The sequence below is a fragment of the Engraulis encrasicolus genome, chromosome 20 (genome assembly GCF_034702125.1).
Source record: "Engraulis encrasicolus isolate BLACKSEA-1 chromosome 20, IST_EnEncr_1.0, whole genome shotgun sequence".
Lineage (NCBI taxonomy): Eukaryota > Metazoa > Chordata > Actinopteri > Clupeiformes > Engraulidae > Engraulis > Engraulis encrasicolus.
In genome coordinates, this window is record NC_085876.1 from 48,162,110 (window position 1) to 48,178,646 (window position 16,537).

Genomic DNA, 16,537 nt, shown 5'->3' on the forward strand with positions numbered 1-16,537 from the left:
AATGCGAAATGATAACTGACGTGATGGACATCTAGGAACCGAAATGTGGAACCGACAGCCAAGGCACGTTTCGATGCCAAGTAGAACCTTAGCCTTTCATTCAATTCCATTAAGGAACCGAATTTCGGTACCCAGTCCTAGTCACAAGCCTTCAAATAAATGAATTAAATAGTTATTCTTATGCAAAGTGTTTAAATAAAATGCATAAATAAAATAAAATATGTAAAAGGTATTGAAGGACATAAAGGTAAGAACTAGGAAGCAAAGGCTCTGGTGTACAAATAAGTTTTCAGTCTGAATTTAAAAGTAGTGGTAGTGGGAGCGAGTCTGATATTGGGGGCGCAAACCTTTCACATAGAAATGCTTACAGTATGCTAACCTACATTAGCAGATACATATGCTACTATATAGAACACTAGTAGCCTTTTTCATAGACGTACACATATTTATGGCATTATACACATGACTGTACATTAGCAGCCTATAACATAGACATACAGGACCTATGCTAATATACATTGGTAGCTGCTATGGTCACGACTGCTAATGTATGGAGCACTGACAAAATCAAGGTGCAACATAGTTTGACATTTATTCTGTGGAATGAAAGTGTCTATAAGCAGCTGTTTCGATGACTTCCTGTGTGGCAGGTGCATGTGAAGTGGGCGCTGGAGTCGGACTCGTTTAACGAGTGGATGAACGAGGAAGACTACGAGGTGGACGAGAGCGGCAAGAGCCTTATCCAACGCCAACGCATTTACACGCGCGACGAAGAGGTACACTCACACTTTCACACACTCAATCACTCACACACGCGACGAAAAGGTACAGTCGCGCTTTCACACACTCACTCATTCACACACACGCGAAGAAGAGGTACGTAGACTTGCATATACTGAGTCCATTATGCACATGCGATGAAGAGGTACAATCTAGGGCTGTCCTAAACGAATATTTTTCTCCCGATTAATCTATCAACTATTTTTTTTTAATAGTCGATTAGTCAAACGAAGTACAAACAAAGTACTCTAGCACTTTAATTTTCAAGGAAATTGAGGACTTCCGGTTGGCGTGATGTGGTGTTAAGACGCGAGAATCGTGAGCTCCGATACCTTTCAGTTTATAACTTAACGAAAGTACCTTAACTCTTCACGTGTCTTACATTTGGTGAGATATGGAAATATAACGGTAATATACAGTTATACGTTATGCGCAAAATGGGGAAAACTGGTGGAAGATCGACGCCAAGCCAGGATAAAGCAAGTGCTAGCAACATGGCGGATGCTCCACTGACGACTGAGGCACTTGTCACAGAACTGGAAAAACTCAGAAAAACTATGACCGACCGAACCTAACTACTCTCCTGACACCTCGTTGGAGTCTATTCGTTCTTCGGTTGAATCGATAGAGTCAACACTGGTCACCCAGGCTGGCACAATCAGGGAAATGGAAACTAGTCTAACCGACCACAGTGACCGCATCACGCAGATCGAAAATGAGGTGTGTGTGCTACAATGTACACTGGATTCATTGATGGAGGAGAATGCCGCGCTCCAAACAAAGGTGGAAGATTTGGAGTCAAGATCAAGGCGTCAAAACCTTCGTGTGCTGGGACTACCGGAAGGCATCGAGGGAGGTGACTGCAGAGGCTTTATGTCTAAAATGTTCCACACTTTACTCGATGGGTCTTTGTCTGAGCCACCGGAGCTGGATCGCGCTCACAGGACCCTACAGAATCAGCCCAATAAACGAGCAGTCGCTCGCCCAGCCCCACGAGAGTCTGCACAGAGACCGCGCGCTCTGATTGTACGGTTTCACAGATTCGTTGAAAAAGACATTGTGCTTATGTGGGCAAAATCTCACAAAAATATCTCATACGAGGGTCACCAAATCAGAATTTTCGAGGATTTCACTGCAGCAGTGGCAAAGAAGCGCTCAGCATTTAACAATGTCAAAGGGCTCCTCTACAAGAAAAACGTCAAGTTTGGCATGATATATCCAGCCCGTCTCCGCGTCACCTACAGAAACAAAGAACACTTCTTCAATACCCCAGAAGACGCAGAGACCATTCTATCAACAACACACATCTCACCACGGCGTGCACAGTCGACGGCAGCTGAGGAGGAGGGCTTACCCGCGGACTCGTCCATTTAAAGTTGCTGCCTAGTGCTTACAGGTGATTCCCAGCCTGGCTGGCTGGTTCTTTGTAATGTTAATCTGAAAGTTTTATCCTCAGTGAATTAATATAAAGGTGTTCAGGGCCCTTTCTATCTAAAATAGTAGTCTCATTTGACGTTTAGTTTTCTAGTAACGCATAAGATTGTTTTCATTTGAGTGTGGGGAAATCATGTGTGCCGTGTTTTTTTTTGCTTTTTGTGGAGCAACGTCGCCATCTAGTGGTCTTTATGCAGATCGTGTTTCAATGTCTGCTCTTTCCCTACACCCTTGTTTATTTTTATTTCTATGTCTTATTTTATCGTTTGCTCAAGGTATAATAGCAATTTCATTTAGGAGTAGGATTAACACTACATGATTAATCGGATGTATGTCTACTATCTCTGGCTACTCGCCGCTCAAGCGGACGAGCTTCAGACATTTTTGACTGTTATGCTCATTGTTAAAATTTTGGGGGTTTGTGGTTAGGGGGTGGGGGGTGGGGGTGGGGTGGGTGATGTGTTAGGCCAATTGTCTCTTTTTTATCTAGTCCAATATTATTTGTTTTTCTGTTTTATTTTTATTCGTTTCCTATTAATCTGTGTCACTGCTCTCTATTTAGTAGGGGTGTGCCCCCCTGGTGTAGATCCCATATGATTCACTTAGTATTTCATGATTTCAAAGTCCTGGTTTAGATGACAACTCCCTCTACAATGCAAGGTGGATCAAATAGACACCCAGTTAATATAGTAACCTGGAATGTACGTGGGTTAGGTGGGCCAATTAAAAGATGTAAAGTCCTCTCACACTTAAAGAGCCTCTCAACTGACATAGCTTTTTTACAAGAGACACACTTATGCAGAGAAGATCATGTTAGACTACGCAAGCCATGGGTTGGTCAGATCTTCCACTCCAATTTTAACAGTAAATCCAGAGGCGTGGCTATTTTAATTCATAAAAGAATCAGGTTTTCTCCTGATCAGATACACTCTGATCCCTATGGCCGCTATATTATAGTTTCTGGTTTACTCTTTGAAACTCCAGTGGTTTTTGCAAACTTGTATGCACCAAATTGCGATAGCCCAAGTTTCATGTCAAATGTTTTTTCTCAATTACCAAACTTGCATACTCACAAATTAATTTTAGGTGGAGACCTGAACTGCACCACTAGCCCTATTGACCGTTCTCAATCTAAAACAGGGATGCCATCAGCTATGTCCAAGACGTTAACAACTTTCATGGAACAAATTGGCTGTGTTGACCCCTGCGCTTTTTTACATCCTAGTGCTAAGGATTTCTCATACTACTCTGCTGTCCATAAGGTCTTCTCACGTATTGATTATTTTTTTATTGATAAGACTCTTCTACCCTTTCTTAGCAAAGCACAATACTCTGCTATTGTCATTTCTGACCATGCCCCCCATATCTTAGGCCTGTGCCTGCCATCAAGTTCTCCAAGGCATCAAGGGGGATGGAGGCTTAATTCTAGTTTGCTTGCTGATTCTGACTTTTGTAACCATGTCTCCACAAACATAAATGTTTTCTTAGAAATGAATAGATCTGAACAAGTATCTCCTTCTCTCTTATGGGAAACATTGAAAGCATATATCAGAGGTTGTATTATATCGTATAGTACACACCTGGCTAAAAGTAGAAAATTGAAGCAACAAGAATTAACTGATGCCATTATTGACATAGATAGACAACAGGCGATAACAATTACTCCTGATCTAACTGCCAAACGCTTACAATTACAAACTGAATTTGACTTATTATCCACTGGGAAGGCAGAATACCTATTGCAGCGTACAAGAGCAACGTATTATGAGCATGGGGATAGAGCTGGCCGCCTTTTAGCTTCACAGTTGAGACACCAATGTGCTTCACGCTTTATTTCACAAATTTATGATGCTTCCCATAACCTAACTACAGACCCCGCCTCCATAAATTCAGCATTCTCCTCTTTTTACTCTACTCTATATAAATCAGAGCCTCCTTCTGATAGTTTGTCCATGGACTCCTTTCTAGATAACCTAGAATTCCCATCTTTAAGTGAAGACCTGTCAGGAAGTTTAGAGGAACCCCTTGAGCTAAAAGAAATCACCTCCTGCATTTCTCAAATGCGTAGTCACAAAGCCCCTGGCCCTGATGGCTATCCAGTAGAGTTCTTCAAGAAGTTCTCTACTCAGCTAGCACCCTTACTACTGGATGTTTATAATGACTCTTTGGAACAGGGTGTTTTACCTCCAACTCTCAATCAGGCGTTGATTTCCCTTATATTAAAGAAAGACAAGGACCCTAATTTATGTGGCAGTTATAGACCCATCAGTCTACTTAACAATGATGTTAAAATTTTAGCAAAGGTGCTTGCACGCAGACTTGAGACTTGTCTCCCCAATATAATTTCAGAAGACCAAACAGGTTTTATCCTTGGCCGTCAGTTATCATCTAGTGTACGTCGTCTCTTGAATGTGGTTCTATCTCCTTCCGCCTCTCCAACTCCAGAGATGATTGTGTCATTGGACGCAGAACGAGCCTTTGACCGAGTCGAATTCAAGTACTTATTTTCTGTATTGCACAAGTTTGGGTTTGGAACTAAATTTATATCTTGGATTCGCCTTTTATACTCTGCTCCTATGGCTAGTGTTAAAACTAACTCTGACATATCTCTTCCCTTCCCACTAACACGTGGAACTCGCCAGGGGTGTCCCTTGTCACCATTATTATTTGCACTAGCCGTGGAACCCCTTTCTATAGCCTTGAAATCTTGCCCACATTTCTCTGGTATAATTAGAGGAGGCCTTGAACATAGAGTCTCACTCTATGCTGATGATCTATTGTTATATATTCTTGACCCTCTAAATTGTATTGATAAAATTGTGGATTTACTTAAATTGTTTGGAACTTTCTCAGGATACAAATTGAATATTGCTAAGAGTCTTTGTTTCCCTGTCAATCAGTCTGCTAAATTAATCCCTCCAGGTACACTGCCTTTTCAGTTTTCCCCCAGTGGCTTTAAATATTTAGGCGTTAATATCTCCCATTCACTTAGCTCTCTTCATAAAAACAATTTTATGAAACTCTTTGAGAATATAAAAACAGACCTTCAGAGATGGCATGCCCTACCTATCTCACTTATTGGCCGGATTGAGACAATCAAAATGAACATACTACCCCGTATCTTATTTCTGTTTCAGACACTCCCTCTCTTTCTACCCAAATCTTTTTTTAAATCATTGAATACCATTATATCCTCTTTTATCTGGACTGGTAAGATTCCCAGGATTCAGAAAAGAATGCTGGAGAGACCCAAGCTGGTAGGGGGTTTTGCTCTACCAAATATGTTGTTATACTACTGGGCAGCCAACATTCAAATGCTTAAAAAATGGTATCATCACCCAGACATTAACTGGTGTGTAATTGAAGCTAACTCTTGCACTACATCCTCACTTCCTGCCTTACTCTTTGCTCCTCTCTCTACACGCCCTTCTCAACACACTAATAATCCTGTGGTACTTTCTTCCTTAAAGATATGGAAGCAGTTTAGGCATCACTTTGGTCTCAAATCTCCATCTGTTTTCCTTCCAATCTGCAACAATCACTTATTTTTACCTTCCAGTATAGATCAGACCTTTATGCGATGGAGAAATGTGGGAGTGGTCTCCTTCAATGACCTTTATTCAGGTAACTCTTTTGTAAGCTTTGCGGACCTGGTCAAAAAATGTGGTATTTCAAACCATGATCTTTTCAGATATTTTCAATTGAGAAATTTCACTAAAGCTCAGTTCTCTTCCTTCCCAACATTGCCAGAGAGAACTTTGATAGAAGACATTATGTTCTCCTCAGTTTTTAATAGTCGCATTTCATCAATACATAATCTTCTCATCTCATCCCAGCAGTCTCCCCTTCTGGGACTTAAGGATACTTGGGAAAGGGAACTTGGTCTTCCATTAGATGAATTCTGGTGGACAGATGTTTTGGCTAGGATTAACACCACATGCATATGTGCACGAATGAGTCTTATTCAATTCAAAGTGGTTTTCAGGCTTCACTATACTAGGGCCAGGTTGAAAAAGCTGTTCCCAGATGCGGATGACCTCTGCATCAGGTGTTCTCACTCTCCAGCAGACCATACACATACTTTCTTCACCTGTCCCAAATTATATGCTTTCTGGTCATCTTTCTTCACCACTCTTTCTGAAGTCCTGAATATTCAAATCTCCCCTTGCCCTTTAATTGCAATTTTTGGTGTGTCCCCTGTTTTAGGGAAATTTAACAGTTACCAGGCGATGTTTATCGCATTTGCTGCACTGATAGCCAAACGCCAAATACTACTTCACTGGAAGAGCCCTAAACCACCTGGCTCTTGTTCCTGGTTTAGAGAGCTTTTGTCTTTCCTACACTTAGAGAAAATTAAGCATACAGTTAGAGGATCCTTGAAAACATTCCATAAAACGTGGGACTCCCTCCTTTCCTATGATCCACAAAATATTAACCAAGTATCCGACAATGAAGATTAGTGACACCCCCCCCCTTTAAGATTTGTTTTTATATGCATGTTTTATTTTATTTTATCTTTCATTTTGTTATTTATCAATTTTGTTTTTATTTTTATTTTCCTTTTCATATATGTCTATTCATGTATGTGTATCTTTCTAAGTTGTTATGTATAGGCCGTCTTGTCCTTCCCATATAATGTTTTAAGTTACTTTCATTACATGGGTGGAGTTGGGGTGGCGGGTGGGTGTGTTGGGGGTATGGGTTAAGTTGTTTGAAAAATGAAAAAAACTATGGTAGGCCTATGTAATTGTGATATATCTGGCTGTATTACTTTGATGGTTTGCCTAATAAACATATTATAAAAAAAAAAAATTTTCAAGGAAATTGGGAGAAAAAGAAAGAAACCGTTAAAATTAGGTCCCTGAGCTCACAATGAGCTTTAAATCATGATAGTAGCTTATTTACTCGGAGATACAACGTCCAATTAATACGTGCTGGGCAATTTCAGGTTTCAATAAAGTCATAAAGCAGTAGTAAAGTAAGTAAAAAAGCATTGAATTAAATGAAACGATTAGTCGACTATGAAAATTCTTGTCGACTAATTTGTATAGTCGATTAATCGTCCCAGCCCTAGTACAATCACACTTTCACACACTCCCTCTCTCTTCGTACACCAGCGCATTTACACACGCGACGAGAGGTACTGTACGTAGACTCGCACATACTGAGTGCATTATACACCCCTGTCAAAGAGGTACCATACGAGCGCACTTACACACACTTACTCATTCATTCATACGCAACGAAAAGGTACCATACAGTCAGGTATTCACACACTCACTCATTCATACACATTAGACAAAGACATTCACATACGCACTCATTCATCCTACACGCGACAAAGAGGTACAATACGATGACACCGTTGCAGTTACTTATTCATCCAGCGATAGTGCATTTACACATGTGATTAATAGGAACCGTACATAGACTTACACATTCACACACTCACCCATTCATCCTACGCAAAGAACAGATACAATCACACTTTCACACACTCACTCATTCACCTGCCCCTCAGCAATTACCGTATGCTTGGTGTATCAAATGTGTATGTTTGGTGTATCATAAGTGTAAGTTTGCTGTATCTCTTATTGACACACACAGACACAAGCGCGCTCATACACACACACACACGAGCGCACACACACACCGATACAAGCGTGCACAGACACACACACACACACACACACACACACACACACACACACACACACACACACACACACACACACATAATTGTGCTTGCACTCAGCCACAAGTTGACAGTGTACCGAGGTGTGTGTGTGTGTGTGTGTGTGTTCATCAGACAGGATTAGACGCTGTTTCATCTCTCTTGTGTTTCAGGAGCGAAAGACGAGTGGGAAGAAGAGAAGGCGGTCCCCCTCTCCTCAGCCGACGGAACCCAGGAAGAAAGGATCAAAGAAAGGGTATGACCAGAGATTCTTTAAGTATAGAGATATGCCAATGTAATAGGTTTCTATGGGCACCTAACATGACCAGGTTCCGGTCTGCCTAAAGGGGCGTGTCATAATACTCCTAGCATTAAATAGAACTGTCCTTAGGTCTGCCTAAAGGGAGATTCCCCCCCCCTCCCCCTTGCAACAGTAGAACCCGGAAACAATGGGCCAATGGAACCTCTCTCTCTCTACTCTCTCTGGTGGAGCCGTACTCCTCCTCACCTCTCAGAACTGCAGACGTTTTATATGTGGCGTTTTAAAAGAGATCTAAATGATTCATGTTCTAACCTCGGAAAAAGTAATAAAGGTGTGAACTGTATTTCTGTCTGTTTAAAGTGAAGCGTTAGCTACATAAGCCAACTGTTGATGTGTTTGAATGGGTTGCTAGCTCAGTAGGGCTGGCAGCCATGTTCCTGTATCGATTCGATTTCGATTCTTAGGGCTTTGAATCGATTAATCACTATTCAATTCGATTCGATTCGATTCATTCCGAATCGATTCAATCCGTTCCCTTCTTGGTGCCAGGATTTCCCCCAAAAGATGCTGTTGCCTATTTTTATATAAAAATGTCAAAGGGCTGTGGCTTGACAGTGTTAACAGATTGCTAATTTGTAATAAGTAGGCCTAGGACTAATTGACTAATACCTACTGGGTATTTTCCATAGACCTAAATTAAACAAAAAGAACAAAAAGAAAAAGAACCAAAAAATCGATTTTGTGCCCTGTGAATCGATTATGTGAATTTCGATTCGATCGATTATCGATTAACTCGATTATTTTACCCAGCCCTATAGCTCAGTATGTAAACTACAGGTGTTTTATACATTTTGAAAGAGAGGCGCCTTAGCCCTGTGTGCTAACTACTGGCATGTGATGTGCAATTATATGCATGCAACTCGGTGCAAGTGTGCGTATGTACATGTGTGTGCCTATAAATATGTTATGTGTGTGTGTGCGCGCGCGTGCGTGTGCGTCTTCCTTCCTCCGCAGCTCTGGCTACTACAAGAGGCGTGGCCAACAGCAGGAGGAGGAGCCAGAGGAGGATCTGACCAAAGACATGGAGGACCCCACACCAGTTCCCAACATGGAGGAAGTCATACTGCCCAAGAATGGTATTACATTATTCAACATTACAGTATTATTATTATTACTATATAACAATACTGTTGTAGACCCCACGCCTGTTCCTAATATGGAGAAAGTCGTACTGCCCAAGAATGGTATTACATTACACAACATTACAGTATTATTATTATTACTATATATTATGATTATTATCAGGGGTGCACATAACTGGTACGCAGGTGCGCATGCGCACCAAAAATTAGCAATGCGTACTGCCACCTTGGTCACTACAGCGCACTTGCGTACTGACTATCCCTCCTGAAAGATAAGTTAAATAGAAAGAGACTGTTGATGTTGGTGAATGGTCAAACATGTCCAAAAAGAAACAGGTAACAGTAGCCTAATCAGTTTCTTTGGAGTTTCGCCAACAACAAAGAAAATTGAGTGAGATTGAAAATAACTTTCCGAGAAGTGGCTCCAAGTGCCGTGGCCTGAGGCTAATGATGAGCGGACAGAAATGTAGTGCCAGTCCCTTGAAATGCGGAATCGTTCCGTATGTGGCAGTGGAATCATGCGTTCCGTGTTGAACAGGTAAGGGACGCGATGTGTCCCGTTTTCTCATGAATGCCTAAAAATAGACATGTCACTATATCAACTGTAGCCTAAATCTAACGACAGTCGGCGCGACCGAGTTGAGCTCCCGAGGCTCTCTCCTCCCTCCATCATTATGGAATTGTGCCGTCTGTTTCTGTTAACTCCGGAAAATGGACGCGCACCCCCGTCATTCTCATTGGCAACTCCGACGCATAGAAGTTAAAAACTGAAAGCATGCATGCATGCGCGTGGCTTCTTAAATGCACGCAATTCCCGGCCAGCTCCACTTCTTAATTTCGTCAGCTTCCTCCCACCATATCCCAAACGGACACCGCTTAGGCCTACAAGTTTATTCCCCGCCTGTGCGTCAGTTACCAGGCATGACGGCGAAATCGGCAAAAACAGATGAAATTCAGACAATAATCACTTTACTTGAAGATGACATGTTGACCATTTGTAGGCTAATTAAGATTTAAAGAATACCAAACTAACACATTTTTAATTAGGCTACCTTGCACCAGTTGCATTAGCCTTCAAACAACATGTGTCAACATTCGTGGTGATCATGTTTTATCCTCCGACACTGCGGACTTTTTTTTTTTTACCGCGAATGAGGTGCGTACCAAAACATATTTGCTGGTGCGCATATGAGTAACGCCATAAAAAAGTTATGTGCACCCCTGATTATTATTACTATATAACAACACTGTTGTAAACCTCACGCCTGCTCTCAATATTGAGGAAGTCATACTGCCCAAGAATGGGATATTTATTTAAATGAGCTTTGAAGTGCACATTCTAAAACTCTGTTTACGCCAAAAAACGAGACACCAAAACCAATGCGTTTTAAAACACATCGACATCCGTGCAAACAGCTTCGTATAGGGCCCACTCCTGTTCCCAATATGAAGAAAGTCATACCGCCCAAGAATGATTATTATAGTATTGTGGACCCACACCCGTACCTAACCCAACATGAAGGATGTCATACTGCCCCTCTTCTCCATCTGCTTTTTGTACCTGTCCTGTTTTGTTTTGCTCTGTAAGATTAGCCTCTTTTGATGGTGATGATGATGTTGATGATGATGATGATGCTGTCATTTCTTCCGCAGTGAACCTGAAGAAAGATAGTGAGAACACCCCAGTCAAAGGAGGGACCATGGCAGACCTGGGTAAGTGTGTGTGTGTGTGTGTGTGTGTGTGTGTGTGTGTGTGTGTGTGTGTGTGTGTGTGTGTGTGTGTGTGTGTGTGTGTGTGTGTGTGTGTGTGTGTTTGTGTGTGTGTGTGTGTGTGTGTGTGTGTGTGTGTGTGTGTGTGTGTGTCTGTGTGTCTGTGTCTGTGTCTGTGTCTGTGTACTTGTTCAGTCTAAAAGTTCTCATGTCTTTTTCAGATGATCAAGAAGACGAGTTTCTGTCTGGAGTCCGGGTGAGACTCATATATACATCTACACCTACACATCTATCAATTTTAAAATCCAAATATATCAACTTTAGACCTTTAAATGTTGAAATGTAAATGTCTATGGGTCATTTCACGTGAAATCAGACGCTTTGGGACCCGACCGATCCGGATTTCAATCATACTTGGTGTGCCTTTTTAGTAGCAAGGTAGCACCCCAGAACTGCATTGGTTTGAATCTGACACTAATATTAAGGGAGAAACAGACTAGGAAAGGTTCACATTTTAGGGTAGGACACTATACATTCAGCTTTGAATATATCAGTCAGTGTTAGTCACAAAAAGATGCCTGTGGTATTGTTTGAAAGCTCTTTTCTGGCTCTACATATTACACAATCAGCTTGGAATACAACAACTCTCAGAATATGAATTATGATAAATTGAAAAATTAAAAATTGAATATCTAAAAAAACTATATTTTAAAATGGCCAGTTCCTTTTCCAAACGTAGCCGGCAATGTCATTAGCAACACCTCAAATGCTGGTGTTCGGTTCTTTATTCATTTCAGAGAGAATTTGACTCACAAATATGGCATCATACAGACCACTTACTAATAATATGGTAATACCATAGTAGCATCACATGACAAAACAAAAACAAAACAAAAATGGTCAGTTTCCATAGTTCCAGGTTTCAGAAACTAAGGCAGATGTCCATTTATACACACCAAATGATGATATGTGAATGTTTGAACATTCCTTCTCTGTGTACCTGTGTCATCTTCCCTTTACCATACTTTAAAGAGATAATCAATGGCTACACTCTCATTTTGTACTCTACCAGTGCATTTGAAGCAGCAGCTGTGTCTTTTGTAGATAATGTATAAGTACGTCCCGTTGCAGTTAGGTTCCACTACCAGAAGCACATCCTGATGATCCATGACAAGTCTATTTGGTCTGAAGGGAAAAGTGAAGGAGATGGTCCATGAGGATGCAGGAAGTTCAGTTTCACCTCTCCAGTGCTCAGCATACATTCCTCAACACATGCTAGCAACCAGTTGCCATCATATACAGCTACAACATACCCTTTGATGCTTGAAAATGTAACACATTCCTTTACTGAGCTCACTCTTTCAACTCCTAATCTGAATGCGGAAAATGGCCTAATGTCCATTGACAATGGGCATAAGCTGTGTAGTTTTTGAGTACCTGGAATAGTTCTTGCAGATTCAAACATCTTCAACAGGTTCTCAGCTTCATGATGGTGCATCTCTCTCAAGAACATCCATTGCCAGTTTGCCACAACAGACATGTACCATCATGAAGCTGAGAACCTGTTGAAAAGGTTGGAATCTGCAAGAACTATTCCAGGTACTCAAAAACTACACAGCTTCTGCCCATTGTCAATGGACACAGTGGAAGTTAGGCCTTTTTCAGCATTCAGAGAAGGCAGAGTTGAAAGAGTGAGCTCAGTAAAGGAATGTGTTACATTTTCAAGCATCAGGGTATGTTGTAGCTGTATATGATGGCAACTGGTGGCTAGCATGTGTTGAGGAATGTATGCCGAGCACTGGAGAGGTGAAACTGAACTTCCTGCATCCTCATGGACCATCTCCATCCTTCACTTTTCCCTTCAGACCAGATAGACTTGTCATGGATCATCAGGATGTGCTTCTGGTAGTGGAATCTGTAACTGCAACGGGACGTACTTATACATTATCTACAAAAGACACAGCTGCTGCTTCAAATGCACTGGTAGAGTACAAAATGAGAGTGTAGCCATTGATTATCTCTTTAAAGTACGGTAAAGGGAAGATGACACAGGTACACAGAGAAGGAATGTTCAAACATTCACATATCATCATTTGGTGTGTATAAATGGACATCTGCCTTAGTTTCTGAAACCTGGGACCATGGAAACTGACCATTTTTGTTTTGTTTTTGTTTTGTCATGTGATGCTACTATGGTATTACCATATTATTAGTAAGTGGTCTGTATGAGGCCATATTTGTGAGTCAAATTCTCTCTGAAATGAATAAAGAACCGAACACCAGCATTTGAGGTGTTGCTAATGACATTGCCGGCTACGTTTGGACAAGGAACTGGCCATTTTAAAATATAGTTTTTTTAGATATTCAATTTTTAATTTTTCAATTTATCATAATTCATATTCTGAGAGTTGTTGTATTCCAAGCTGATTGTGTAATATGTAGAGCCAGAAAAGAGCTTTCAAACAACACCACAGGCATCTTTTTGTGACTGATATATTCAAGGCTGAATGTATAGTGTCCTACCCTCACATGTGAACCTTTCCTAGTCTGTTTCTCCCTTAATATTAGTGTCAGATTCAAACCAATGCAGTTCTGGGGTGCTACCTTGCTACTAAAAAGGCACACCAAGTATGATTGAAATCCGGGTCGGTCGGGTCCCAAAGCGTCTGATTTCACGTGAAATGACCCCTATGTGTTCAGGATGAGGAGGAGGGGAAGCAGCTATATCCAGTACATCGATCGGTTAAAATTTAGATTATGTTGTATCACAACTCTGTGTGTGTGTGTGTGTGTGTGTGTGTGTGTGTGTGTGTGTGTGTGTGTGTGTGTGTGTGTGTGTGTGTGTGTGTGTGTGCGTGTGTGCGTGCGTGCGTGCGTGCGTGTGTGTGTTCAGGATGATGAGGAGGGGAAGTTGGATTTGAGTGGAGGAGAGGAGACGGCAACCGAGCAGACACACCACATCATCATTCCCAGCTATACGGGCTGGTTCGACTACAACTGGTACACACACACACACACACACACACACACACACACACACACACACACACACACACACACACACACACACCACATCATCATTCCCAGCTATACGGGCTGGTTCGACTACAACTGGTACACACACACACACACACACACACACACACCACATCATAATCAATATACAGTCCCAGGAAAAAGTTTGTACACCCTTTGACATTTCTTACATTTCTGTCAAAATTGGTCATAAAACATAGTCTGATCTTTCCAGAAATCACAAGAAGGAACAACCAGAGTCTGCTTTAACTAATTCAACCCAAACATTTACAAGTTTTCATATTTTCATTGGCCATAAGATGTAAACATTCACAGGACAGCAAGGCATAAGTAAGTACACCCTTGCATTCAATAGGTTTTAACCTTAAGTTAGTCGCAATAACCTCAACCAGATGTTTCCTGTAGTTGCAGATCAGATTAACAAAACAATCTGGATGTATCTTGTCTCCCTCTTCTTTAGAAAACTGCCCTTCTTCAGCAAGGTTTCTGGGATATCTTTAGTGAATTGCTTTCTTGACTTCATGCCATATCATCTGAAATGTTTTTGTCAGAGCTTTGACTGGGCTATTCCAGAATGTGTATTTCATTCTTATGAAGCAATTCAAATGTCAATTGCCTCTAAAATATGGGTAGTTGTCCCATTTCAGCACCCATCCTCTTGTGTGCCTCAACTGTGTGACAGACTACCTCACATTCTTTCTGTAAAATATCTCAGTAAACTTCTGAGTTCATTGTTCCACTGATAATAGCTAACTGACAAGGGCCTGAGGCACCAAGGTAGCCGCATATAATGATGCTGCCGCCACCATACTGAAAAGTGGAGATGATGTTTTGGTGAAGGTGTGGTTCTCCAGTTCTCCTCCAAACATGATACTATGTGTTCCCCTGAAAAATTCAACTTTAGTTTCAACGTTGGTCTACCGAAATAATTAGCAGTAATTTTATGAAGCATATAAATGCTTTTTCGCAAACCTCAAAGTTGCAGCAATATTTTTTTGGACAGACACCCCAATAATTTTAGATTGGCAGAATGAACCCCATTTTTAGCTTTTCTTGGTTACATCTCCACATCTGAGTATGGTGGCGGGAGCATCATTATATGCGGCTACCTTGCTGCCTCAGGCCCTTGAAAGTTTGCTGCTATCAGTGGAGCAATGAACTCAAGTTTATTGTGATATTTTACAGAAAAAATGTGAGGAAGTCTGTCACACAGTTGAAGCACACAAGAGGATGGGTGCTGAAATGTGACAACAACCCATACTTAAGAAGCAAATCGACATTAGAATGGCTTCATAACAATGAAGTACACATTCTGGAATAGCCCAGACAAAGCCCTGACTAAAAACAATTGAGATTATATGGCATGAAGTCAATAAAGCTATGCACTCCAGACATCCCAGAAACCTTGATGACGAGAGGTAGTTCTCTAAAGAAGAGGGAGACAAGATACATCCAGATTGCTTTGTTAATCTGATCTGCAACTACAGGACAAGTCTGGTTGAGGATATTGCAACTAACTGAGGGTTAAAACCTATTTAATGCAAGGGTGTACTTACTTATGCCTTGCTCTCCTGTGAATGTTATAGCCTTATGGCCAATAAAAATATGAAAACATGTAATTGTTTGTGTGGAATTAGTTAAAGCAGACTCTGATTGTTCCTTCTTGAGATTTCCGGGAAGATCAGACCATGTTTTATGATCTATTTTGACTGAAAAGTAAGAAATTTCAAAGGGTGTACAAACTTTTTCTTGGGACTGTATATATATATTTTTTTTTACATTTTTCCAAAAACAAATGCAGTAAAGCACTGACTACGAACCACCAAGAAGGCCAATTAATCTGAATACAAGTTCCTGTTTGCTTATTTATTGTTTAAAGGCCAACTTCCGATAAAACACAGTTTTACTCACTCCTTTTGAAGATCGGACGGTCACCCCAAGTTAAACTCACTTGCAAGGCTCTCATAGCGGTGCGTCACCTCGCCTGGCTGTGTTTCCCGGTGTTTCCCAATTTACATTAATAATGCAGAGAAACGAGCGAATCACGAAAGCCTTTCTGTGTTTCGTCACGTCGAAAGAAGGCGTTGCCCACAAAGGTTTATGTCGACCCATTTTTCTAAAAACATGTCGAGTAATTTTTTTCTGCTTGTTTTCAATACAATCAACGTCTGGTGGCCCGAAATCTAGCTTAGCTTAGCTATCAGCTGGTTGCTACTCTCAGGTACACACACAGCACAAAGCCTCATCCATACAGCAAGCCCATTCTGGTTGCTCCGTGCCTGCAGCTCGCCTAGGGGTCGCTGTCGAAAGAGCACAGCCCTGAATGGAGCATGCACGCCTCCGTTGGCGCCCCTATAGTGCAGTACCACCCGGAGAAGTGGCGACTCTGTTTCCCATTACATTCTATCCAAGAACAGGAGGACTGAGCCAATCAGAGACGCATTTCCACGAGAGCAGGAAGAGTGAGCCAATCAGAGACGCATTTCCACGAGAAACACG

The 16,537-nt window shown here is 41.4% G+C and overlaps 1 protein-coding gene across 2 annotated transcripts in view; it reads left to right on the plus strand.

Annotated features, from left to right (window-relative positions):
* The window catches only part of smarcc1b (SWI/SNF related, matrix associated, actin dependent regulator of chromatin, subfamily c, member 1b), a 42,583-nt gene that overhangs the window by 7,655 nt on the left and 18,391 nt on the right, over window positions 1-16,537 (plus strand). For both annotated transcript variants that reach the window (XM_063186044.1, XM_063186045.1), the window contains exons 9-14: window positions 651-776; window positions 8,062-8,144; window positions 9,165-9,286; window positions 10,946-11,005; window positions 11,224-11,258; window positions 13,896-14,002. In XM_063186044.1, coding sequence (XP_063042114.1) covers window positions 651-776; window positions 8,062-8,144; window positions 9,165-9,286; window positions 10,946-11,005; window positions 11,224-11,258; window positions 13,896-14,002 — 533 coding nt within the window. The remainder of the gene's footprint in view (window positions 1-650; window positions 777-8,061; window positions 8,145-9,164; window positions 9,287-10,945; window positions 11,006-11,223; window positions 11,259-13,895; window positions 14,003-16,537) is intronic.